At 46.8% G+C, this 25,677-nt stretch overlaps 1 protein-coding gene across 1 annotated transcript in view; it reads right to left on the bottom strand.

Annotated features, from left to right (window-relative positions):
* MCM3AP (minichromosome maintenance complex component 3 associated protein) overlaps positions 1 to 25,677 on the bottom strand; it is a 693,444-nt gene that overhangs the window by 321,749 nt on the left and 346,018 nt on the right. Inside the window, exon 13 of the mRNA XM_085645158.1 lies at positions 2,749 to 3,470. Within this exon, the coding sequence (XP_085501284.1) occupies positions 2,749 to 3,470 (722 nt within the window). The remainder of the gene's footprint in view (positions 1 to 2,748; positions 3,471 to 25,677) is intronic.

Below are 25,677 nucleotides of genomic sequence, written 5' to 3'. Positions count from 1 at the left end.
ACGTATCCTTAGAGTCCAAGGGCATGTCAGAGGGAGCCAGAACAGTGCCAAAGAATTGCAACATGGCCTCTCAAAAAAACCTGAATCTTTTGCAACATTCCAGAGGGACCCAGAAACTCGGGGTGTATCAGTTGCGGAATCAGCTCCTCGACGAGGGACAGGAAACAATACTGCGAGTCACCCAGACAGCCTTGAGATTTCTCAGATTGAGAATGGCAGGACTGGGATGAAACCCAAGTAGACCTCATTTTTCTTCTGCTTTGACTTACAGGAAGACATGGCCCATGACAAGTACCGGTCACATGAACCACCTCTAGAGTATAAATGGATCCACACCCACAACTTTGTGCAGGAATTTCGACACTTCTTTTACTGCTACGCAACATACAGCTTCGCATTCCTGGACGCCTTAAGGTCTGTCAGGGGACACTCCTCGCAGGACATGGAGTAAGGCGTTGAATCCAAACACCAAAGGGACACCTTGAGGAAATCTGTCAGATATTTGTTTGACAATCCCTATATGGCTTAAACCCTATAGTTTAAGGAGAGGACATAGTTCCCTTGCAAACCAGGAAAATGAACATTTTCTAAGAAAAAACTTTCAGTGATGAGGACAATGGTAGAGGTGAGCTCTGCATCAGCAGTCAACTAACAGGTGTGGTGCTTATATGTGGATCCACCATCATTTTTGATTGGAATCAAGTCAAAATGGAGCTGCACGGAACCACCTATCGGAACGCAGTAGCAATGCTGTTAAAAAGTTCTGGATCTAGTATGGCGCCTATGGACATTCTAAAGACAAAATTTGGAATTCAACATTGCTATCTAAAATCACTCCTTGACTGAGGCCTCGTCAATCCACAGAGTAAATAGGACACCAATTTTCACTCCATAGGCTTCCTTGGCTGAAATCAATGCCGGTTACTTTAGAGAAAGTACAAGTGACACAGAACACATGCTCTTCCTATGCAAATTTGTTAAAACCGCTGTAGGATCAGATATAAGCACTAGTTCATTCTGATTTTCAGCATAATATCAACTTTGAACATTACCAAAGTCACAATGTGATTCTTCCCTATTAACCAACCCCTCTCTTGTATTACAAACAGATGATTATTTTCTTAACACTAGGCATCAAATCCAATCAGACAAAATGGAAAAGCTTGAGGAATCTTTCATAGCACACAGACTACCCTGCCAGGATGAACAAACTTGACATTGTCAGCTTACTTTTTCGATCACTCATCTTCCCAACTTTAGTAAACGCAGTAACACAAGACCCTTAACATAGAATATACCAAAATGGATGAATACACAATAGACAGTCTATTTCTATCTTCTTCTTTACTCTCATTGATCTCCTCAGCTACTAATGAATACCAGAACACCAATTAAGAATCGATAAAAGAGCAAACACCAGGATATTAACCACAAGCTGCTCCAAATATATAAGACCCATTCTTCAAGTTGAGCCAAAAGAAGTAAATGCAAACCCGTTAATTGCCAATGCAGCTCTGGACGCATTCACAATACAATGTAATGGCCTTACTCTTAAAGGTTGCAGGCATATACCATGAATACATATATGCTATCTTTCGTTTCTCAAAAACCAATAAAACATTTTCGAAAAATAAAAAAGGTTATACTAAAAAAAAAAGAATTTGCTTCAACACACTGATAGTTAATATTTCACACAACTTGGCAACTCCCACTTAGGAACACAGAGGTTCAAGTCCCATACCAGTCTTTGAAATATCATTTTATGTCTTCATCTATCACCGGTCATCTCCTACACTTCACCACCTATTGAAATCTGTACTAGCCTCCATTCATTCAGTGACCAGCTGTGATTTCAAATCCATTCAGGGTCAACTTCTACTGCAGTTGATAATCATTGGTCAAAAAAACTCCTAAGCTCCCAAGCTGTGAGACGTCTGATGCTCTTCTTTCTCTCAGTAGTTAAGGATCAGTGTAACTGTGTGAAGAAACATGAAGCATTCATTCCATAATAAAATGTCATAACTAGAGCATCTGTAAACAATACTGGCTCTGCTTCACTGAGCCCAAACACCAGATGGCCCACAGGCATACTTGTGTTTACAAACTTCATTGACATAATGTTGTTCCTAAACACCAGCATCAGCTCAGTACTGGTTAACAGCCCCCTCAAAGCGTAACCACCACTGATCAACATGCAACTATCAATGGTCATCACCAACCTCATCCTTTAAATGATCAACCCAACCATTAAATAATCAGCTGATTGAAGATCAACACTCTCCCCTTGCCATCAGAGGTTAAGCCCCCACAAAAGACGAGCAGTACAAAAGCATGCCTTTGGCTGATGCCCGTCAAAGACCACATTCTGGCCAACAGGGTTGAAAAACATCAACACTAGGAGAACAGCGATTCCAGACCCATTCTGGTCAAATAGAGATTCCTGATCACAAGCAAACACCCTGATAGAGACCAGCTCCAGTCACACACTTAGCCAAGCCTAGTATCAGTAAAACACTCTCAGAGGAGAGTACTGGTCAACACCCCAAAATCACTTCAATTCTGCCCCAGAATCAAAGGAACCCCATTTCAGGCAATGACCAAGAAATCAAACAAAGGGACTGTTTAGCTGGATAGCATTCGAAGGGTAATATATGCTAATCATACAAGTTGAGGAAAAACAGCAAAAAACAAAGAATAAGACAATGAATTCGGTGAGTGTCGGTGAACGAGAAAACCTATTAGACTGACCTGCTCTGTGAACTCAGGCTTAGGCTGCACAGCAGGGAGAACACCAGGCTGATCTGTTGTGAATGATACTGTAGCCGAATCAGAATGCACTGTGGGCCGGACGACAGACTGTGGAGCTGTGAACGCAGATGTTGCTGAAGTAGCTGGCTGAGCAACTGGCCGTACAAGAGGTGCTTGCGCAGGAAATGCTGAAGGTGGCTCTGACCGGATAAGGGGAGTCTGGAATGTGAACTCTGATGCTTTTGGTGTTTTCTGTTGCACAGATGGCCGTACAGGAGTCTGTTGGAACTTGAACTCTGATGCTTTTGGTGAATCCGAAATTACAGTTTGAACTGGTGTGGGATGTGCAGTGAACACGGAGGATGTCTCTGGCTGCATCCTGGGACGAACCAGAGGCTGTTGAAAAGTAAAGTCTGTTGCTTTCAGAGGCTCAGTTGGCCGAGCTAAAGGCTGGTGTATATTGAATACAGAGGATGGTGGAGGTTCTGGTTGCACTGATGGTGGGGCAAGAGGTGGCTGCAAAATGAACGCTGATGGGGGCTCTGGCTGCATTGAAGAACGTGTGAGAACCTGCCGAGGAGTGAACGTTGGAGCAACAGGGGGCAGAGGTGGCATGGATGACAGTAGAGGCTGAGGAGCAGGCAAAGAATCAGGAAGAAGCTGAGGATGGACTTTCACTAGTGGCACAGCTGGTCCCGGACCCATTTCTTCAGTTTGCCCACCTGTGAATGTACATAAAGTAAAATCTGAGAACATTTTCCGTGAGTGGATAGGTAGAGGGAAAGGACAGAAAATGTAAAGGAAGGGAGAAGACATCAAGACATTCAATGTGTTATAAAGTTTTACAAAACGCTCTTATCATAAGCCAACGCTTTTGACGAATAGTTGCAACTAAGTAAAATAATACCTCATAGGTGGTCAAAATGGCAGAAAAAATCTTTTACTGCAAAAGACTATATTTATACAGGAATACAGGGGGTAACTGGGTCTGTACAACTGTAGATAAGCATAATACAAATTATTTTGGAGTGATACATTTAAGTGGTAAAAGCAGCATGACACATAAAATGTGTCCAATTCAATCAAACACAGAGCTGGGACTGCTTTTGCTAGGACTATACCATAATAAAACTGTTACTCAACTTCAACATGTTCATAAAAAGAGCCTCAGATCCTGAAGAATGGATTCAGAAAAGTATGCAGAAACCCATGTGGAGTAAGGAAATGAAATATCAAATCCTTATAGCAAACAGAATATTGTTTTATGCACAGTATGAAATAAGCCTTCCAGAACAGTTGCATAGACTAATTTAACAGAATTCACTGACTTTCTAAGGTCTGCACAGAGACCAAAGATAGTTATGGAAATTGGTACTTATCGTGTAACATTGGTCTGCAGCTTGTAGTGCCGTAGAGTCACATGCTCCACACACTCCTGCTACCTAGTGGTGGCACAGACATTAGCAAGTAGTCTTTGTTCATAAGATGACTTGTGACCCATCTTTTCGTCCACAATACCACAATAGCACCCCTTAGACCACTTTGAGATACTCTCGGTGGAGGACTTCAATAGAGTGGCTTTGAGTGTCTTCTCAGGATCCCCTATGGACTAACCGTGGGCGTAGTGCTCCGCTCCGCCCGCGGAGTGCGCGTAGTGTTGTCTACTTCGTGGTCCGCGAAGTAGGCAGGCTACGCACACGACATGGTGGAGCAGAGTTGCCCACCACCCGCCTCCCTCCCGCCCTCTTTTAAATGCCCTTACAATCTTTAAAAGCATTTTAAAAGTAATTAAAATGACTTACCTGAGCAGCGGCGTCCCGGGGCTCCCTCTTCCTGCTTTATCGCCTACTTCTTCCTCACAAATGCGCATGGGCGGGGCGTAGTGGGGCTACGCAGAGTGTGCGGAGTGTGCGTAGATCTCCCCCCACTCCGTGATGCTCCGCGTAGCCCCACTACGCCCAGGGTTACTATGGACCCACTACCACACAAAATTTGGAAGGAACTGGGCCCAGAACTTTTCCCGATACTCCGGCAGATCTGTAATCAATCCTTGATTAGCGGGTCAGTGCCGACTTGCTGGAAACAAGCGTTGGTGACACCTCTCTTGAAAAAAGCAACGCTTGATCCAACTTGCCCAAAAAACTATAGACCCATCTCCCTCCTACCCTACCCGGTTAAGATCTTAGAGCGTCTGGTTAGTAAGACACTCTCCCAGTTCATAGAAACCAATAACATACTAGAGGACGTGCAATTTGGTTTCCGTCCTGGACATGGAACGGAGACTGCTCTGGTGACCGTGATGGAGGATCTTCGAATGCGAGCAGACAGGGGACAATCTGCTATACTGATTTTGCTTGACCTGTCTGCCGCATATGACACAGTCAACCATAAAGTCCTTCTGGCCAGACTTGAAGAGGCCGGGTGTAGTGATTGACTCAGGTACAAGTGATGAGTTTCAGGAAGCTTTATTCAAGATGATACAACAGACCCCACCAGGAGCAGCCAGCATGCTGCTCAGCCCAGTCAACTGTGACTATTTGACTCACAACATTCTACAACATGTCATCACAGTAAGATTCTACAAGCAAGGCATCAATAGCATTGAACTCCGGATATAACACATTCCCCTTTCTGCCAAATATACAAAAGAACAACAATGAGAGAAGAAGAAAGATTAAGAGGAGAAACAAAAAGAAAATAAGAACCACAAACCAATGAGAGAAGAGAGCAACTGCAAAGAATGAAAGAAACAAAAAAGAGAGGAAAACAAGAACGTAAGAACCATCCTCCCTTCTGTACACAAAAGCAAAGCAAGAAATAACATAGTCAGAGAATAGAAGAAGAGGAGGCACGAACGACTGCCCCAAAACACACCCAATGGCCAGAACAGGAATGTAAAGAGGCTGAAAAATGAAAAACCAACAGAGTAAGAAAACACGGCAGAAAAGCAGAGGAAAGCTCAGTATCCACAGGAGACACCAGGAAGATATCACAAAGAGAACAGAAATGAGGAAAAACAAGGAAGATGAGAAAAAGTATATGGATAATCCTCACTCAAGAGGAACACTATCATCAATACAAAATGAAAAATATAATGTATAGACAACAATCTAGATATAATATTCAATATAATAATAACATAAGATTGGGAGGACTATAGCCCAACAGCAACCCTTAAAAAGACAAGGGATTATAGAAGTAACAGATGGAACGAAGACCCATAGAAAAATAGTCCTTGTAATGTTGACGTCTTGAAAACTAAGAGAGGTTGAGTGATGTAATTTTTAAAAAAAAAAAACAGATCTGGGTAGGAACCATATGATAAAAACAGATATGGGTAGGGATCCATGTGATAATGCGAAAGGACTAAAACCCTCGCATAGCTCCTAGGAGGAGGACAGTAAAATTGTGCACTTGTAACATGTACGACTGTACAAAGAGCAGATAGGACTAAAACCCTCTGCGATTCCCGTGTAGGGAAACTTAAAACATGCATGGACTTTTGCCGTCGTGTACCATGATAGCGTGTACCTACAAGGTGTACACCTAGGGTCCATAAAACAATTAGAAACCCAAAACAAACCGTTTAGGGCCAACCCTCGAATAGAGATAGTGAGAGCACAGTACAAGTGCAAACCCAACACATATTGAAGATAGTATTAGACACCTTGTGAAATGTACAAGAAAACAGAACCTGAATCTATAATAACAAAATGCTCAAAATGTGATATAGATAACTTGGGTTCAGGTAACGTTTATTGGCAAGAACCCAAGTCTAACAGAAATGTGTGAGAAATCTTGACTTAAATATTGAAATAAATACGTGTGAGAGATGGAAATAGGACAAAAACCTAAACATTTGCAAAAGAGACAAAACATTAAAATATGCACTGTAAGCTTAGACCAAACTAAAATGTCACTGGTGTGCCTGTCACCACAAAAATTAGGGACAGACTGTCAAAGTTCGCAAATAGTAGTATGTAGATACGGTACAGATCCAGGCAACGTGCAACCAGCAAGTACTATGCAGAAGAACTGACTCCCACGGAAGATAGAAGGCTTGACCCAGAATACTATGTACCAGGCAGACGGATGAATCCAAAAAGCGTGAAGCAGAAGGTCCATGAAAGGCAGAAAACACCGACTGGAGACCAAAGAGGACAAAACCTCTCATGGAAAGCTGATCCGAACTGGAGTTGAGAAACGCTGAAGTCTTAACTGGTGTGCGTGTGACCATTGAAGTGGTACAGAGGAGAAGCGGCAGTAAACAGGGTCTTTGAAGACGTGGTTGGCAACATTCAAACGAGATCACAAGATGGCATCACGTTGCAGACGCCCTGCCGGATGGTTCACGGCGTGTCTGTGCATGCACCGCGAAGAAACAGCAGAGCACACAGAACACGGAGGACGTCACAAGGATCCACGCAGTCTTGAAGATGCAGGTAAGTCCGCGCGCGCAGAGAGCACACGCTTAGTTTAATTTAAAAAATGAAGAAGGCGGTTTTCAAATGCCAATTTCCCAGGCGTCTCAGAACGTACAACAATGACGGACAAAATGTACCTCACCAGCTGGGCCGCTGAGCACTGCTGGTTCCATAATGTAAACATCCACTTCCACAAATTTGAAAAGACCAAATGACCGACTGCAGAGTGATTGCACTACGTGTGCTCGCAATCGTGCACTCCTTAACCAGACTATCTCTGCACCTCACGGCCATTAATTAACTTCTTGACAGACATAGTCCCCACACTTGGGAAAGTCATGAGACCCAGTGAAACACTTCCCAAACGTTTAGATGTGTAGTAGAGGACTCTCCCCCGGCAAATACAGATAGTGGCAGATAAGTTGATTCTTGAAGTGATGTATAAATAGCAGGGTCTGAGAGGCAGGTTCAGAAGATGTGTGCAAGAGCACATAGAGACAGGCTCACCCGCACCTCGTCTGAAACACACACCTCAGGAGGTAGATAGGGTCCCTTAAAAAGTAGAAGTACCTTGAATAAGCCAGTCACTAGGAGGCGCAGCAACAGTGGAATGCGCAGGATTGTAGAACAGTGCAGGAAACTTTGAGTGGAACAGGAAAGCGTAGGATTGTAGAAACACCTAGGTTGGCGCGCACACAAGAAATTGAACACTTCCTCACAAGACAGTGTAGACAGCAATGTGTGACGCTGAAGACAGACGTTGTTGAATGACAGGCTTACCCTCGCTGAAGGCACAGCACAGGACATAGACGTCGTTGAATGCCAGGCTTACCCTAACAGAAGGCACAGCAGAGACGCGTAGAGATGATGGGGAGTAGACACCCAAAACTGTAAGGGCAACTCTTGAAGTAGCACTTCCCCAGACGCACAGGAACAACTGGCAGACTGCTGTAGGCGACCGGTGGGAGGTCACTGGTGGGGTCAAGATCCCAGTTGGCTTAACTTAACTTGAGTGGAGTTGCAGTAGGTTCTGTATTTTTAAAGTTGCTTCAGGTTCTTGATGAGGTGACAGACGCAGGTTCGCTTCAGGATCGTCGCCAAAAACTTGTAGTGATGGAGTCAGGTACAAGTGATGAGTTTCAGGTAGCTTTATTCAAGATGATACAACAGACCAGATCTAGTCCATATCAAGACCCCACCAGGAGCAGCCAGCATGCTGCTCAGCACAGTCAACTGACTATTTGACTCACAACATTCTATAACATGTCATCACAGTAAGATTCTACAAGCAGGGCATGAATAGCATTGAACTCAGGATATAACACCGGGGTAGTGAGCACAGCTCTGAAGTGGTTTCAATCTTACCTATTTGATAGGCGACAAGCAGTGGCTCTTCCCCCCCTATCAATCTGAGTTCACCAACACCCTGCATGGTGTCCCTCAGGGATGTGCCATCAGTCCAATATTGTTCAACATCTATATGAGCCCTTTGATTGCTCTCATAAGGGTTCACAATGTCAATCTTGTGAACTACGCAGACGATACGCAGCTTATTCTGTCTCTAAAGGGAGACCAGTCCATATCTCTGCAAGACTTCCACGCTTGTATGCCGGGCACTGCACATTGGCTTAGAGAGAACTATTTACAATTTAATGCCGATAAGAAAGAAGTCCTACACTGTGCAGCCGGGAAGGTCCCCCCTCTACTTCCAATTAATTTTTGGCCCATTCCTACGGCCACCCCACTGGCTCCCTCCGAGACGGTGCATAACCTGGGAGTTATGTTTGACGGTAAACTGATCCTAGAAACTCAAGTGAACAAAACAGTTGGGAGCTGTTTCTCCCTTATTAGAGTACTCCGGAAGATTCTCCCGATGCTATCAACACAGGCCAGAGCGCTGATAGTAAGAAGTACTATCCTGAGCAGGCTGGAATACTGCAATGCCTTGCTGCTGGAGTCCCCAAGATATTTGACTGAGAGACTCCAGAGAATACAGACAATGGCGGCTAAGCTAGCCTTAATGAGGCCACGACACTCATCTGCATCTCAGACTCATTTGGAGCTGCACTGGCTCCTAGTATTGCAAAGGATACAATTTAAATCGCTTTGCATAGTGTTCACAGCTCTGCACGGTGCTGGACCTAAACCAATGCAGAAAAAATTGCATGGTATGCCCCCACCCGGAGCCTACGTTGTTCCTCCGCTAAACTGGTGAAAGTGCCTAGATTCAGAAGAACAAAATCAGGAGGTAGGCCCTACAACACCGCAGTAGCGCGGCTCTGGAACAAACTCCAACCTGAGATCAGACAGTTGGAAGATCTGCTTCAGTTCAGAAAAAGGATAAAGACATGGCTATATCCCAGAGCATGACTCCTACCGTTTTCTTAATTGCTCTTCTGCCAACATTGCTCCACGTCATCTGTGATCAGTTGGGCACACGTATCATAGCACCAGGGTACCCATAGGGTGATAGTGCGCTTTATAATTGTCGATAATAATAATACACCATGGCAAAGACTCCACTTTAGATTGTGTTTTTGCCACTAACAGGCAAGTGTGGTACATGAAGTAAGCATAGCGGAAAGTTATGGTGACTAGGTGGATTGGGCAATTGAAAAACCTCACCCGGTACTTTGGCTCTCATTTGGGCAGGCAGGTAGGCACAAACAGAGGGTAAAAGTAAAAAATGTCATTTTGCAGCATGAGCTACATTTGCTACTGTAGAGCACATGTTATGCATAGAATATAAAGTAATACCCCTTTATTAACGGTGGCTAGCAGGCCAACGAAGCATACTTGTGAAACAAGGTTCTAAGCCTTTTTGGTCCAACATGAAGCTCCTGACGGGCTTGAATATCCACATAAATATGGTTTAAAGTAAGTGGGGGTGTTGACCAAGAATTGCTTTCCATATGATCAAGGTTCAAAAAGTAAGTTTATTTAGACCATAGGTCTTTAAACAACATAAAACACAGCATTTGTTTAACATTGTAAAAGAGCCATCCTTAAACAAAAAGAAAAGAATCATTACAAGGTCATTATCTCCTTACATCATAATAACCTATTTTTCCTAACATCAACCTAAATTTTGTTAAAACAATTCCATACACAATGTATGAACGCAATCTAAAACACATATGATCCAACCATTTTCAATTTCTATTTAAAACATTTAAAATTACCCAGTTTAAAATTTCTCTTTATCAATACATGGTCAACTCCTCCATTCCCTATTCCATAAATAACCTTTTAACAGCCTGGATAAACTTCTCCACTGCTATTGCAATATCAAGATACTGCATGTCCATAAGGAGCTCAATTGCTTGCGTCCGTGACCCAATACCACACTTAAAAAAAACACAGGACATCGGAACAATGTTCGTTGGTCTAGCAATCCATTAAAATGTGCAAACAATTGCATTTCATGCCCATCCCGCATGTACATCTACCATCAGGGTCCATTAATATTCTTTTTATTTTATCATTGGCTCGAGCAGTAGCATACCTGCTCTCATTCTTAGTAATTACATTCCGAGCCATTGATTTGGAAGGATGTCTAGGTAAGGATACCAATTTTCGTTCCTCCAGCTTGTTATCATAAATTGCACGGGCTCTTTTTCTCTCAGATACTCCATATCAATTCGTCTAGACTTTTCCTTCCCTAGGGATTTGAGTACACTGTTTGGTTCTTCAATAGACAAGGACTGGGGGTCGATTTTGACCTTCAGATTGTCACAGATGGAGTACAGTTTCTTTCTTATTACTTTTGCCCACTTTAGTTCACTCAGCTGAATCTCCTTCATCGATCAACTTGACACTTTCCCATATTACCCTGCCCCCAGTCGTTTCCAAAACCTAAGTAGACTCACTTGGACCTAGACATTCAATGAGATCAGGTCTAGCTCTAGCCTAATGGCCTGAATCATTGATGAGTTAGGCAATGACATCAATGCTTTTAAGCATTTCCCTTCCTCACTGTCCCAGGTACTTTTCCCTCCTAGACAAAAAATGTCTGCCCCATACTGCAATTGTGGAGTGATCATTGCATTGTAGTCCTTCAGCAAGGGTCTATGGGAGATGGCGCCATAATTACGGTTGAATTCTTTCAGCCTGCAGACTGAGGCTAATGCTTTGGCTTTCTGGGCCTCTATGTGCGTGCTCCATTTTAACGACTTGTCAAACCATAGTCCCAATTATTTATATTCGCTGACAGCTTCTAGTTTCGTTTGCCCCAAAAACCAATTCTATTTGTGATCTCTCCTCCCAAAGAACAGTATTTTTGTTTTATCCATGTTCACTGTGAGAAGATTTGATGCACAATATGCATCATACGCATTTAGCTTCCTTTGCAGACCCAATTCTGTTTGGTCGAGAATTACTAAGTCGTCTGTGTACAGTAGACAGGACACATGCTTCACATTTACCTTTGGGCTTGCACTTCTCTCAGCCATTAATAAATGATGGTAGAGCAGCAATAAAGATTGCGAAAATAAGTGGGGCTAATACGCAGCTCTGTCTTAGGCCATTATTGATTGCAATCTCCAATTTCAAGACCCCCATAGTATCTTTGATGACCTGAGCCCAGTTCTGGCTATGCAACTCCTGAATTATTACTAGGAGTTCTTCAGGAATGTTATAACTTTATAGCGACTCCCAGAGACACTCCCTGTCTACTTGATCAAACGCAGCCTGAAAGTTGACAAAACCGCAGTAAAATCTACCTTGCTGTTCTAACGACTTCCGAGCTAATGCCCAGAAGGCAAAGCAATGATCAATGGTTGAGTGCCCCTCCTTAAACCCTCCTTGTTCCACTAGTACAATCGAGTGCATCTCTACCTAATCCTTCAATCTACCTAGGATTATTTTAGAGAACACTTTCACCCCAATGTCTAACAGATTAATTAATCTGTAATTTTTTGGGTCCTTCCTGTCCCCTTTTTTGTGCAGAGGCCTAATCACCGCACCCCTCCACGATTTTGGGATAATACCTAAATCTAGCACCACAGAAAACATCTTCGAGAAAAATTGTGCCCACCAGTTTAACTCTGTTTTAATTATAACAGCGGGTAAACTATCTGGCCCTGCGGCTCGAGTTAGGTTTAGCTTCCTTATGGTATCCTTCACTGTTTCTACCGAAAATGAAGGTATTAACTCTTTTGCCTACCATCCTTTAGGGGCTCTTCCCTCGCTTATTACTGGCGCTTTGCTAGCCAAATATAATTGGCTTAAATACTCCTCCCAGGATGCCTCATCAACTACACAACTCAGGATTTCCGGTGACCGCCCGAGGCATCTTGAATCAACTTCCAGAAACCTTTAATATTTTTTGTTTCTACTGTTTCCAATAGGTTATCCCAGCATTTTTCTTTAAATCTCCTCTTCTTAGACCTCACTAACATTTTATATTCTTTCCTTAATTTAGTTAAGTTGGTAAAGCCCTCCTGATCATACCTTAGCCTCATATGTCTTTCTTCTCTTCTAATTAACCTTTTTTTTGCCCCTACACACTGAGTCAAACCAGCTTATTTGCCTTCTATATCAGGCTTGTGAATCTTTAATACCCTTTCCATTCCTCTTTAGGTCAGCCCTGAGGCCTTGTACGACCTGATAGATTTTTTCCTCAAACAATGAAATCGTCTGATCATTTGCCACCTCCAAGAATACATTTTGTTGAAAGCTAGCTAATTTTACTAGATATTCGTCTTTTAATTTTGTAGTCAGGCGTTTTGGGTATGCCATTGATTGGGGGAGGACTCTTTCACAGAATCTCGGGGCCCTCTCACTAATTCACAAAACAGTTGGTGATGGTCACTTTCTTTACACTGGATTACCTTAAACCTTTTTACCCTAGCGAAGTTCCAGGCATGTACAAACACGTAATCTATGGGACAGTGTTGGTTACCTCTTCTGAACGTCTGGTTAGCTGGACGGTCGGTACCTGTTGTACCGTTTAAGCTAATTAGCCCCTTTGAACCTAGGAATTTCCCCAAGGCTTCATTTTGTCCACTCATGTCACAAATGGGGAAGTGTGCCGGCATGATCTCATAAGCTTTTTTTAAAATTTCCTTCAAGGGTCTAATTTTTTAAGGTTTAGTTTATGGTTAAAATTGCCCAAAATAATCAACAAATCATTTCCATACTTTAACCTTTCAGAACCCTGTAAGGTTACCTCAATATCCAACACCCATTTGCAAGAAGTGGTTATCGTATTTACTTTTTTTGCAGTTCTTGTGGAAATGAGTATCATAATCCCCCCAGATGGACGTCCAAATCTTGATTTACTGGCGGGTTTATGAGTCTGAACACACCCTTCAACCACTGAGGTGTTGTCGCACAGTCAAGTTTCCTGCAGGCAAACGATGTCTGTCTGCCTTGAGACGTATTTTTTACAGTCAATCTTGGTTTGCCCTGTAAAACCATTGATGTTCCATGAAATTATTTTTAGGCTATGCGACAACCCACTTCCCTAATCAATCTCACTGAGGTTTCCAGACTCATTCAATGCCCACGAGGGTGTGCTTAGGTCGCTATTTCCTAAGCTCCAGTTTCCCCAATATTTACAGGGCTCAGGGTTCTCTACGACTATGATGTTAATATTTGCTCTTTTCCCACATGCCCCTGCTATCAGTCTTGCTTGCCTTTTCCCTAGGCCTGCGTGACATTTCAGGAAGGCACTGTCGGGTTGTTTTGCACTTTCTAATTCAGCTTCGGGTATTAGCCATATTCCTTCCTTTAGCATATCTTTTTCAGCATTTAAGATTGCTGTTTTTACTATCCCTGAGTAGACTTCAATTTTTGTGACTTCTTTGCCTTTGTTATTAGGGGTGAATCCTACCTGCCTCAGATCTTTTGATTCGATTTCTCTCAGGCTTGGACATTTTGAAAAAGAAAACAAAAGTTGGGAGTGGTTCATGGGGTACCATTTTTCTTAGCTTTTTCCTTCCCTTCTCAACTTCCAAGGGTTCGAAGTATATCCACTTTTTATCACTCAAGTCTATTACCTTTAGACCCCCATTTTTCTTTTCACTCATGTCTTTCTTTGGAGTTTTTGAGCTTTTTCCCCCCTCCCTGAATTCGTAGGGTGATCCTTCTCCTCCTGCAAGTTTACCTATTTTCCCAACCTTTTCGCCTCTCTTTCTCCTACCCGGGTGTTTTTTTGTTGAACCCTTTTCCCCCCGTTGTCCCCTGTCTCATAGTTGAGTGACTCTCCGGTTTCCTCGTTACCCTTTTATTATCTGGAGAAATTCCTCTTTCTTGTAATGTTATGTGGGGCTTAACTCCATTATCCCTTCCTTTTTTATAACCCTTTTGTTTCCCTTTTTGCTGCATTTGTTTTCCTGTAGGATATCTAGTCTTTGGCCGCCTATACCAGGGATGATTGCTCCTTCTCCTAATTAACATTGGGCATCTAGAAATATACACATCCTGGCAATTATTCATTGACTCTAATTCCCCCGCATCACCTTGAGAAAAAGTATCAGGCACTGGTCTAACCACAGACGGCATTAGACTTGTGATGCCCTGTAATTCACACACAGTTTGTTTTAAGCAGATTTCATGGGCCTTAAGTATTTTATTATTTGATAATGCAACCTCTAGCAGGCCTTGCAGCGTTTTTTGCAGCATTAACAATATATCCAACATTGAGGCTGAGGGCGTTGCCGATATATCCAAGCCCAACGAGCTACTGCGGGCCAGTTCTTCTAACAACTTGGAGCCCATATTCGCCTCTTTACCCAAGCTTCTATCTGCATTTGATCTTATATCCAAATCCATAACTTTCCATATGTCTACTAACAGAATTTTCTAGTGTAGAGCACGAATGGCACACAAAACATGAGAAGTCTTGCCTCTGCATAGCAGACAGGTATACATTTGACTTTCCACCTTGCTAAAGCAAACTATGAAATGAGGTTTCTCAAGTGTGGGTTAGCATAATGCGAGAAAGAGCTCTTTTATTTTGAGGATGAACTGGTCAGTTAGTGTAAAACATTAGTGCTATAATGTCTAATGCATGATTTGCTCTTTCCATCACTATATGTGGGTGTGGAAAGAAACTTTGTAGCACAATGGTTTGTTAGACTTGTAAAGGGAAAACCACCTTGGGAAGGCAACTGGGATTAGTCCACAGAACAACTCAATCCCATCTACCTGAAAAAAAAGTTAATTCCAAAGCGAGAGCCTGCAAACTCACTGATTCTTCTTCGAGAAGTGATCACAGTTAGAAAGGCCACCTTATAAGAATGGCATTGTATTGCACAAGAATGGTATTAATCAAAGCTCCACATTAAGGTCCCACTTAGAGACCAGTATTGTCTTTGGAGGGACTACTCTATTTAGGCCCTACATACATGCCTGAATGACTGGAAGTTTGAAGAGAGAAGAGTTTTCCCTCTTTAGCATATAATATAAGCAGTTATTGCTACTAAGCGTAGCCAAATTGATGTATGTACTAATCCTAACTTGAAGTGCAACATATATCAAATGATATCTTGCATCAAAGTGTTCAGAGACTGTGTTCTTACTGAGGTAGCAATATACAAACCACTTCTACTTTGCAGTAGAGTGCACCCACGCTCTTAGCTTGTGGGCATCTTGTAGGATTAACATGAAAACCTCAGGTAATGCGAGATGCCAACACTCTTTGATCACATGTGCCAAATCGAGAGGTTAATTTCGTGGAAGTTTAGATGGCTGAACTGTTCCTGATGCTGTCAGATGAGCTGCCTGGCAGGGAGCTTTTTATGTGGATGGACTGATGGTTCCAGAAGTTCTGTGTACCAAGATGAATGGGCCCCTGGCAATTTTTGGTGTCCAGTCTTTCAGAAAGGATAAAACCGGGCTGCCTTGCCCAGGTTGATGCTTTCATGTTGAGCCTCAATGATGTTTTTTGGAACTTCATCACCACATATAGAATGGGGGACGTGGCCAAGACGGCTACGATGGCAGTCATGCCTTGCTGAGGCTCCACCCTCAGGCAGGCATCTCGCCCGCCTCATCACATCGTACCTGGCTGGAAAACGGATTTCTGGGCATTGGATCATGAGGAGCACCGGCTGGTGATCTCTGCGGCCGATTGTCTAGCGGAGCTTGCAGAAAACCAAACATTGTCGGATCCAGCACCCAGCATCAAGATGGCGCCTGCCCGCCTCTGAACCCAACTCCTGATGGGCAAGACCCGCGCCCAGCAACGGACTTCTATGACTTGGCCCACGGCATGGACGACGAAGTGCAGAGGACCGATTGGGCGCTCATCTAGGCATAAACATTGCAGGGGGCCGCCGCAAGTTCGAGGGAAGTACCGTGGAACAGACTGGCGATCAGAGGCTGCCTCCGGCTCCCTCCACAGTGGCATCGTCCAGAAGAAGATCTGGCCCCTACATGCCTGCAGTAAATGCCACGGACAATTGTCATAGCGTCCTTAACCTGAAGGCAGGGAGCGCACTCCCCCCGTTGCACCCCCGCCTCGAAATCAATTTGGGTGCCGTTCAACGCCGGGGCTGCCTGGACTCAAAATGGCGCCCGAGAGACTTCGCAGCTGAACCCGACGGGGAGAGGAGATACGGCCCGCCGCAGAGATACCACAGTGGAGAACGGGAGGTAGGCTGTCGACCCCTTGAGCCGCCCGCCACCCCCTATGCTGGCTTGGGCCGGTCAGATGCACTGAAGAGGGTCATTGCCTGACCTTAAGATAGCAACCTGACTGCTCGGACTGAACCGATCCCGATGCAGCCTCCCTCCCCCACTGATATATTTGGTGTGCATTTGAGGTCTCCCAGCACCTGCCATATAGATTGTGTTCCTGAGGCGCAATCCAACGCACGCAACTTGAGCACCCACGGGGAGGTGGGTTGCGGACTACCCTAGACCAGCGGCGACGACCAAGGGGAAGGCCACACACCGATTCCTGAGCTGGGAAGCCACACAAACAACGGACAGTGCACAACACCGGACCCTCAGGTGGCAGCCTAGGCACCCGCACGGAGGCCCTGTTTGGGCTATCGCCTTCCCCCCTCGCCACATCCGACACATACCTGGGACCCCCCCCCCCGGACAGTGGCAGCGCAGCTTGAGCCCTCTGGGTGGTGCCCGACATCAGCCGCTTGAGAAGGGGGGGACCGGTGGTGGACCGAAACGTTGCTTATTATACGCCTTATCCCGTAAGGAGATAGAGACACGAGGAGGCGAGCCAGGCTCTCCTTGGGCGTGGTGCATCTCCATCCACCTATTCAGCGCATCTGAACACCTACTGCACCCGGCGCACGACGAGCCCCTCCACACAGCATAATGGGGGAAGCCAAAGATCACACAGACATCAGTGACCCCATTGCATCAGTCCATTTCGGATAAGCTCGATCAAGTATAGGCAGCTATTGAGCTCTCAAGGGTGTCCATGGAGTAACGACTTGGCACCCTGACGACGGACATTAGCCTCCTCCGGGCCGACCATCGCAAATTGGCCTACAAAGTAGCGGACGGGGAGAAAGCCCTGGCTGAATTGCAGCCCGCCGTCAATACACAACAAAAAACCCTCCAAACCATCCTGGGCCGCCTCACCACCATGGAGGATCGCGGTCGACGACTTAGAAGGGCGCTCGAGGCGCTGTACTATCTGTGTGCTGGGACTCCTGGAGGGAATTGAGGTGACCAACCCGGTGGAGTACATGGAAGCGTGGGTGAAATCTTTCACTCCAAACGCGGACCGCACGGCCTTCTTCTCCGTTGAACGTGCGCATCGAGTCCCAGCCCGCAGACCTCTACCAGGAGCCCCACCCCGACTGATGCTAGCAAAATTCCTGCACTTTCGAGATCGTGACGCAGTGCTCAGGGCCGCCAGACAATCGGGCACCATCCGTATAGAAAACAAGAAGGTCATGATCTTCCCAGATTACGCATAGGCGGTGCAAAGGCAAAGATCGTCGTTCCTAGAGGTGAAACGAAGGTTACGGGCAGACAATATACAATACTCCCTGCTGTTCACGGCCTGACTCAAAGTCATCCACATGGACTCCACCATCTTCTTTGCCAACGCAGAGGAGGCCCACGACTGGGCGGATCAGCACTGCACGCAGCGCTCCAGGGAAGAGACCTCAAAAGATCGGAGATACGGGGCACCACGGATCAGGAGGCGCAGACTGATGCAGCGACGCAGCGGGAGAGACCTTGCAACATCTCCCCACACCCTGGAATCTCTGGATCTGTAGCAAATCATGCAGGAGCGACGAAGGGCTCTGCAGGCCGTCGCAGAACTACAAGCCTCCCCGGCTGCAGAAGACAGTGACTGGGCCCCACACCTCTTCTCTTCGGATGGGAGCGAAGACAGCGAAGGGACACCTCCTAGAGAGGACTCAATCACTCCACCCCTGGTCACCCCCCAGACTGCCGACATCATTTGAGAGAGCCACTAGTAGTATATAGGAGCAGGGCTGCCCTACCAGCAGTGCCTTGCTGCCATACACAGTCGAAGCTTCCTCATCCCACACACGCAGCATTTCCCCGATGGTACCTAGAACAGACGACATACACTGATACTACAAAAGCCCGTTCGGGGACTCACCTCGTAGGCATGCACTACCACCCCCATGTAACGTTTCTGCACTCTCTCCCTCTATAAGAGTCCGTTTGGACGTATCGCTCCCAGCGATAGGTCCTCAGTATTGGGACTGTTCCCCTTTCCCAGTTATTTGTTTGCCTTCCCCAAGACCTCCCACTACCTCCAACATGAAGGGCAGGGGCTCCCACCTACAGCTCCACATTATTTATCAGGTAGCGTTTACTTGCAATAGAAGGGAGGCCACGCACCCCCTGAGACCCATCACCACAACAGCGCAACATATCATCCACCATGACTCAAACAGATAGGGGGATACACACGGCTAGGAAATGCTATGCGATTTATGCCCATGTTAAACGCCAGCAGGCGCAGGTCATTTTATTGCAAGAGACTCACCTTACGCGAGGAGAATTGGGCAAAATTCTGAAGAAATGGCAGGGCACATTCTGTGCCACAACATACTCTGCATACGTACGGGGAGCCCCGATTTGGATTCGGCCAGGAGTCCCCTTTCAAGAAACCGTCAGGAAGATGGATCCCGAGGGACGTTACGCACTACTGGAGGGGCTACTGGACGGTCAGCCCATCCTCATAGGCAACATATACGCCCCCAATACAGATCAGGCACAATTTTGGGGGACCCTGAAGAGTAACCTGGCGCATTTTACATCCTCCCTGTGGATATTGGGGGGCGATTACAACGGCTCCCTAGATCTCACACTGGACAGGTCTCACCCCCCCCCACCAAACACTCCCACACACACACACACACACACACACAGTCAGACTTCGAGCTTGGGCCACCCATTGGTCATTAACGGACGCGTGGCAGCACACACATCCGACTGCTAAAATCTACTCATTCCATTCTATCCCTCACAACTTACGAGTCTGATTAGACCGCTTCATGTGCACACAGACAATCCTACAACTCATTCGACACTCTGACTACTTGGGCAGGGTCATATCGGACCACGATGCGCATGTCGTGACTCTCCGGTGGTGTCCACCCACGCCCCCGATCCCCACATAGCGACTTCCCAGGGACTGCCTCACTGACCCAGTGTTCCAACACGATCAATCAGACACCATCTAACACTATTTTTCCAAAAACACGGGCACCACACAAGCTAGGACACTCGAGTGGAACGCCTTCAAAGTGCTCTTACGGGGAGCATGCATACGGCAAATCACAGGGGTAAGGCGAACACTAGAGAGCGGTACAAACCACAGAACAACAAGTGGCACGTCTGTCTAAGGCAGCGGACCAACGTGAGATCCCCCCGCGCAAATAGCTGCAGCCAAATCCAAATACAAGGAGGCGTGTGCAGACCTCCGGCGATTAAACTTTCGTGCTTACGCCACCAGATTCCACCATGAAGGGAAACGCGCCTGCACCCTCCTGGCCTGGCTCATTAGACAGGACACGCAAACGCAACCGATCATCGGCATTAGAAATACCGCTGGTGAGGTGTTATACACACAGGCGGACATAATATCAGTCTTCCACGACTACTACACCACACTATATAGGGAACCGATCCGGGACAAGGGGGAACATATTCGTATCATACTTGCCATGGATTTCATAACCCAGATAACAGATGAAGAACAAGGCCCCAGGTCACGACGGTTTCCCCATAGAACTATATGCCACGTTCTCTAGACACTTAGCCCCACAGTTAGACGCAGTCTTTCAAGAAGCATTGGCGGTAGGGCTACTCCCCAAGTCTATGCGGGAATCTATATTGGTGACCTTTCCCAAGCCAGATCGAGACCCTCTACTCCGGACCTTATACCGCCCCATAACTCTTCGGACCGCGGATTGCAAAATACTCGGGAGGATCCTAGCGGACAGGATTACAGAGGTACTCCCCAGACTAATACACTCCGACCAGTGCGGATTGGTGCCTGGGAGAAGTACCTCCCAAAATATATGCCGGCTTTTCCAGATCCAGGATCGTGTGCGGGGCAGGTTCCCACATGTGGCGTGCCTCGTGCTGGATCTCGAGAAAGCTTTCGATACCCTGTCATGGCAGTATTTATTCGAGGTGCTCCAGCGGGTGAGCTTGGGTCCCCAATTCATAGCTCACACTCAGCTACTGTATACCGTACCCACCACACGGGTCAGAATAGGCCGGCACATCTCACCCCCCCGGTCAATCATGCGCGGAACGCGCCAGGGATGCCCCCTATCCCCCGTCATATTTGCCATATGCATGGAACCGCTGGCGATACGACTGCGGGAGATGGGTGAGCACTGGGGTATACCGCTGGGAGGCCGTACACACAGTGTATCCCTGTATGTGGATGATCTCCTCATCTATGTCAGGGACATCACAGCAGACCTCACTACTCTCTGGACCACACTTGCAAACTTTGAGGAAGCTGCAGGGTTGAAAGTGATTTGGGACAAATCCTCCATCTACCCCCTACACCCGAATGCACCTCACCGAGAAATTGGGTTATGAGACGCCACACTATCATGGACAGGGGATGCCCCACGATACTTGGGTGTCAGACTATCACACACCCCAGGACTTCCTGGACAGCAACCACTACCGAGCCCTTCGAGGACTCAAATGCCAAATCAACTTCTGGCAGACTCTGCCCCTAGCCCCAATAGGAATGGTAGCACTATCAAAAATGATCATGGTGCCCCGGCTCCTTTACTATTTCGCCAACATCCCGGTCATCCCACCGCGCTCTTTTTTTCAAGAGCTCAACTCATTACTAATCTTGATTTGGGGGAAGGGCCGGCGCAGAGTGGCCCTATCAACCCTACAATTGCCACAAGATGGGGAGGGCTGGGCGCCCTGTCCTTCAAAGCTTATTTTCACGCAGCGCAGCTGCAGTCGTTGTCACGCTGGACGGCGCGTCGCAACCTCTGGAAAACGGATATCCACACGGGACAAGTAGCACTCCCGGAGTTAACCCGGATGCTCCTCCCAAGGACCAAATACAACCCTGCGAATTCTCGGTTGGTTAACGTGGCCAGATCCTGCATCCTACGAATTCATCGTCTGTCTGGGGCGACACCCATGTATTCCCCATTACTGCCGCTAGTAGGCCTCCCCAAGGGACAAGGGTACTACACCACGGGAGAACTACAAATCTGGACAGAGCATACGCTCACCGAGGTCTAAGCCCTGTTCACTGACGGCCAGCTGACATCGTTCGCAGGATTGACCCAAGAGAGTGGGCTCCTGGTAGACCAATTCCTGCTACACCGACAGCTGGTGGCGGACTGCAGAAGGTCTGGGTGTTGGATCTCTCCATGGTTCTGGGTTAAGAGGCGTGGAGAGAGGTGTAGTTTTTGGTGCGGAACTACTGAGAGTTCCAGCAGTGTGGTGTACCATGGCTGTCTGGCCCAAGTTGGAGCAACTAGGATGAGCGTTAATGAGTGTTGCTGTAGCTTGCGTACCACTAGTGGAATGAGTGGGAGAGGCGGAAAAGCGTACGCAAATCTGCCTGACCAGTTCATCCATATCGCATTGCCTTTGGACAATGGGTGAGGATACCTGGCGGCGAAGTTTGGGCATTTGGCGTTTTCTTGGGTGGTGAAGAGGTCTATCTGTGGTTGCCCCCAAGTCTGAAAAAAAGGTTGAAGAACTTGTGGATGAAGTTCCCACTCGTGGATTTGTTCTATTTGACGACTTAAGAGGTCGGCTATTGTGTTTTGGACTCCCGGGACATGTTGGGCTAGGAGAAAAATGTTCTGAGGTATAGCCCACCTCCATATGCTCTGTGCAAGTTGAGAGCGCTGCAGAGTGTGTGTCCCGCCTTGTTTCTAGATGTAATACATGGCTGTCATGTTGTCAGTGCGGACTAAGACAGTCTTGCCCGATATACGTTTTTGAAAATGCTTTTAGGGCTAGGAAGATGGCTAGTAACTCCAAATGGTTGATGTGGAGTAGTTTTTGTGGAGGTGTCTACCTGCCTTGCATGGTGTGATGTAGTAGGTGAGCTCCTCAGCCAGAGAGCGATGCGTCCGCTGTCAAGACTATTTGAGGAACTGGCTCGAGGAACGGTCGCCCTTTGGAAAGGTTCTTGGTGTACCACCACTGCAGAGAGCGATGGGTGCGACAGTCTACCAACACCAGATCTGTTAGCTGACCTTGAGCCTGGTTCCATTGACGTGCTAAGCACTCTTGGAGAGGACGCATCTGGAGTCTTGCATGAGGTACTATGAATATGCAAGAGGCCATCATCCCTATGAGTTGCATGAACACTCGAGCTGGAAGAGAGTGTTGCGGTTGTTATCTGGTGAGAAGAGCTTGGATGCTTGCGTTCCTGGCGGGACAGGGAGGTGTCTATTGTGGCACCGAGGTATTGTTGCGTGTGGGATGGCTGAAGCTGGGACTTGGCGTGATTTATTGTGAATCCCAGATTGTGAAGTTGTTGAATAGTGGCGTGAGGGTGTTGTACACACCGATTGTACGATTTGGCTTTTATGAGCCAGTCGTCTCGGTATGGGAAGACATGTATGTTTTGTCTTCTTAGATGTGCTGCCACTACTGCTAGACACTTGGTGAACACTCTTGGCGCTGTGGTGACTCCGAATGGGAGCACCTTGAATTGATAGTGCTGACCGTCCACTACGAATCTAAGATATTTTCTGTGAGCGCTGTGAATAGGAATGTGGAAATAGGCGTCCTTGAGGTCTAGAGTAGCAAGGAAGTCGCCCTGGGAAAGCAGAGGGAGGACCTGCTGAAGTGTGACCATGTGGAAATGGTCTGAATGTATGTATATGTTTAGAGGTCTGAGGTCTAAAATAGACCTTAGAGATCTGTCCTTTTTTGGTATGAGGAAATAGAGGGAGTAGACTCCCTTGTTTTGTTGGTGCAGGGGAACTGGCCCGAGTCGCCCAAAGGCTTTGCAGGCTTCTTTACCGGGCCTGAAGGCGGGGTATGGAAAGCAGTGTCTCGGCGTGCACCCGGGCCCGAAGGCGGGGGTGGTACCGAAGCCTTTTTCGACAGTGTGGAGGGGGTGGGTGGGTCGGGGTCGACGTCTGTACTCACGGCCCTATGAGCTGGAGTGATGTCTTCGACTTCTGAATCGTCTGCTTTGGAGGCGCTGATGATGGCTTCCTCGACTCGACCTGCCCTGGAACATAGACGCCCTCTTGAAAGATGTCGTTGGGGATCGAAGATGACGAGCGCGCCATTGTTCTTCGAGCTCGTCGGTCCTGGATGGTCTTTTTGGAGCGGAAGGAGGCACAAGCTGGACAGTCCCTGGCCTCATGCTCCGGTGAGAGGCAGAGGTTGCACACCTCATGTAGGTCGGTGTGGGAAACTTCGAGCCACATCGATGACACTTTTTAAATGGCGTCCTTTCCATGAGCCGGAGATGTGGTCCTGGTCGTCCCGAAGGCCTTCGTCGACGACCAGAATCGAAGACTTCGAGTGGAAGGGCGCGTGTGGTTGGAAACGCGATCGAAACAATACCGTCGAGATGGGAAGGATTGCGCGTCGAAAAGAAACCGTTAACGGTTCCGAACTGGAACGCGAGAACACATCCGAGCCCGATGGCGGAAAAAAACAATCGGAGGATGGAGCCGAAGCCCATGAGCACTATGATCCAAAGGAGGAGTCACATACCTTGTGACTTCCAAAGACTTTCCAAGACAAAAACAAGTGCAAACATCCGGGCCCAACACCAGATGGCGATCTATGCACAGTGTGTAATCTGCAGCTCATATGCCTCGAACATAAGTAATACCCATATTAGTCCTTGTCCTTTCCCTGTGTAGGATCCCCCAGACCTTCAGTGTAACTCACTTTCAGTCTTTCCTGCACTTGACTTAAATAGTCTAGTTCATACCATGGCCAAAGTAAAGTCTGGGTCACCAGATGACCCCTGTCCTCCTAGAGTATTTAAGATGAGCCTTCCGGTAGTGGGCCCTGGAATTCTGTCCTTGCTAAATCTATCATTAACAACGGGGAAGGTCCCACAAAAATGTAAGGAAGCCATAGTGATCCCATTACTAAAGAAAGTTGGGGCAGACAGTAAAAATGTGAAAAATTTTCGACCCATCTCCAGACTCCCTTTTTTGACTAAAGTACTGGAACAACACGTGCTTAGAGTAGTCTCCTCTTTTCTGGAAGATCATCAGCTGCTACATGTTCGGCAAGCTGGATTTAGAGTCCATAACAGCACTGAGTTGGTTATGCTTTCAGTGTTGGATGAGCTAAGGTTCATGACCGACAGGAAAATCTCCTCTGCACTGATCCTTTTGGACCTCTCAGCCGCGTTCGACACTGTGAACCACGCACAGTTGGTGGCCCAGGTCCGGTGGCTGGGAGTCACTGGGACAGTCCTCCAATGGATTGTTTCCTTTCTGGAGGATCAGTCTCAAAGGGTCCAATTAGGGGAGTATACATCTAGGCATGGAGCCTTGTCATGTGGGGTGCCGCAGGGCTCTGCGTTGTCCCCCATGCTCTTCAATATTTACCTTCAAAAACTGGTGGAAGCATTGGCCAAACTGGATTGTCAGGTGTTCAACTACGCCGATGACACTCAACTAATCGTGCGTATTGACAATTCCACCCAAGCACAGCTTAAGGTACAGAGTATCCTCCGGTTTATGTGGAATTGGATGACCTCCAACTCGCTTAGGGTAAACCCTGACAAGAGAGAGGTTCTAGCCCTTATCACTGGATCTAATCCATGGTCAAGTCTCTTTTGGCCACAGGATCTTGGTATCACTCTGACACCAGTGCCAGCTGTAAAAAGCTTGGGTATCAGGTTAGACACTAAATTAACCATGAACAGTCGGGTATCTGCAGTAGTGGGGAGTTGCGTAGGTCTGATAAGACAACTCCGGAAACTTGCACCCCTGCTATCGTTTTCCACCATGCGCACTGTTGTGTCGGCATTAATTCTGTCACGCCTGGATTATGGCAATACATAGGGATTCCCGAGAAACTTTTGGGGAAACTTCAGGTGGTC

Source organism: Triturus cristatus, chromosome 3_1, assembly GCF_964204655.1.
Source record: "Triturus cristatus chromosome 3_1, aTriCri1.1, whole genome shotgun sequence".
NCBI classification, from domain to species: domain Eukaryota; kingdom Metazoa; phylum Chordata; class Amphibia; order Caudata; family Salamandridae; genus Triturus; species Triturus cristatus.
This window is presented reverse-complemented; position numbering and strand designations above follow the sequence as displayed.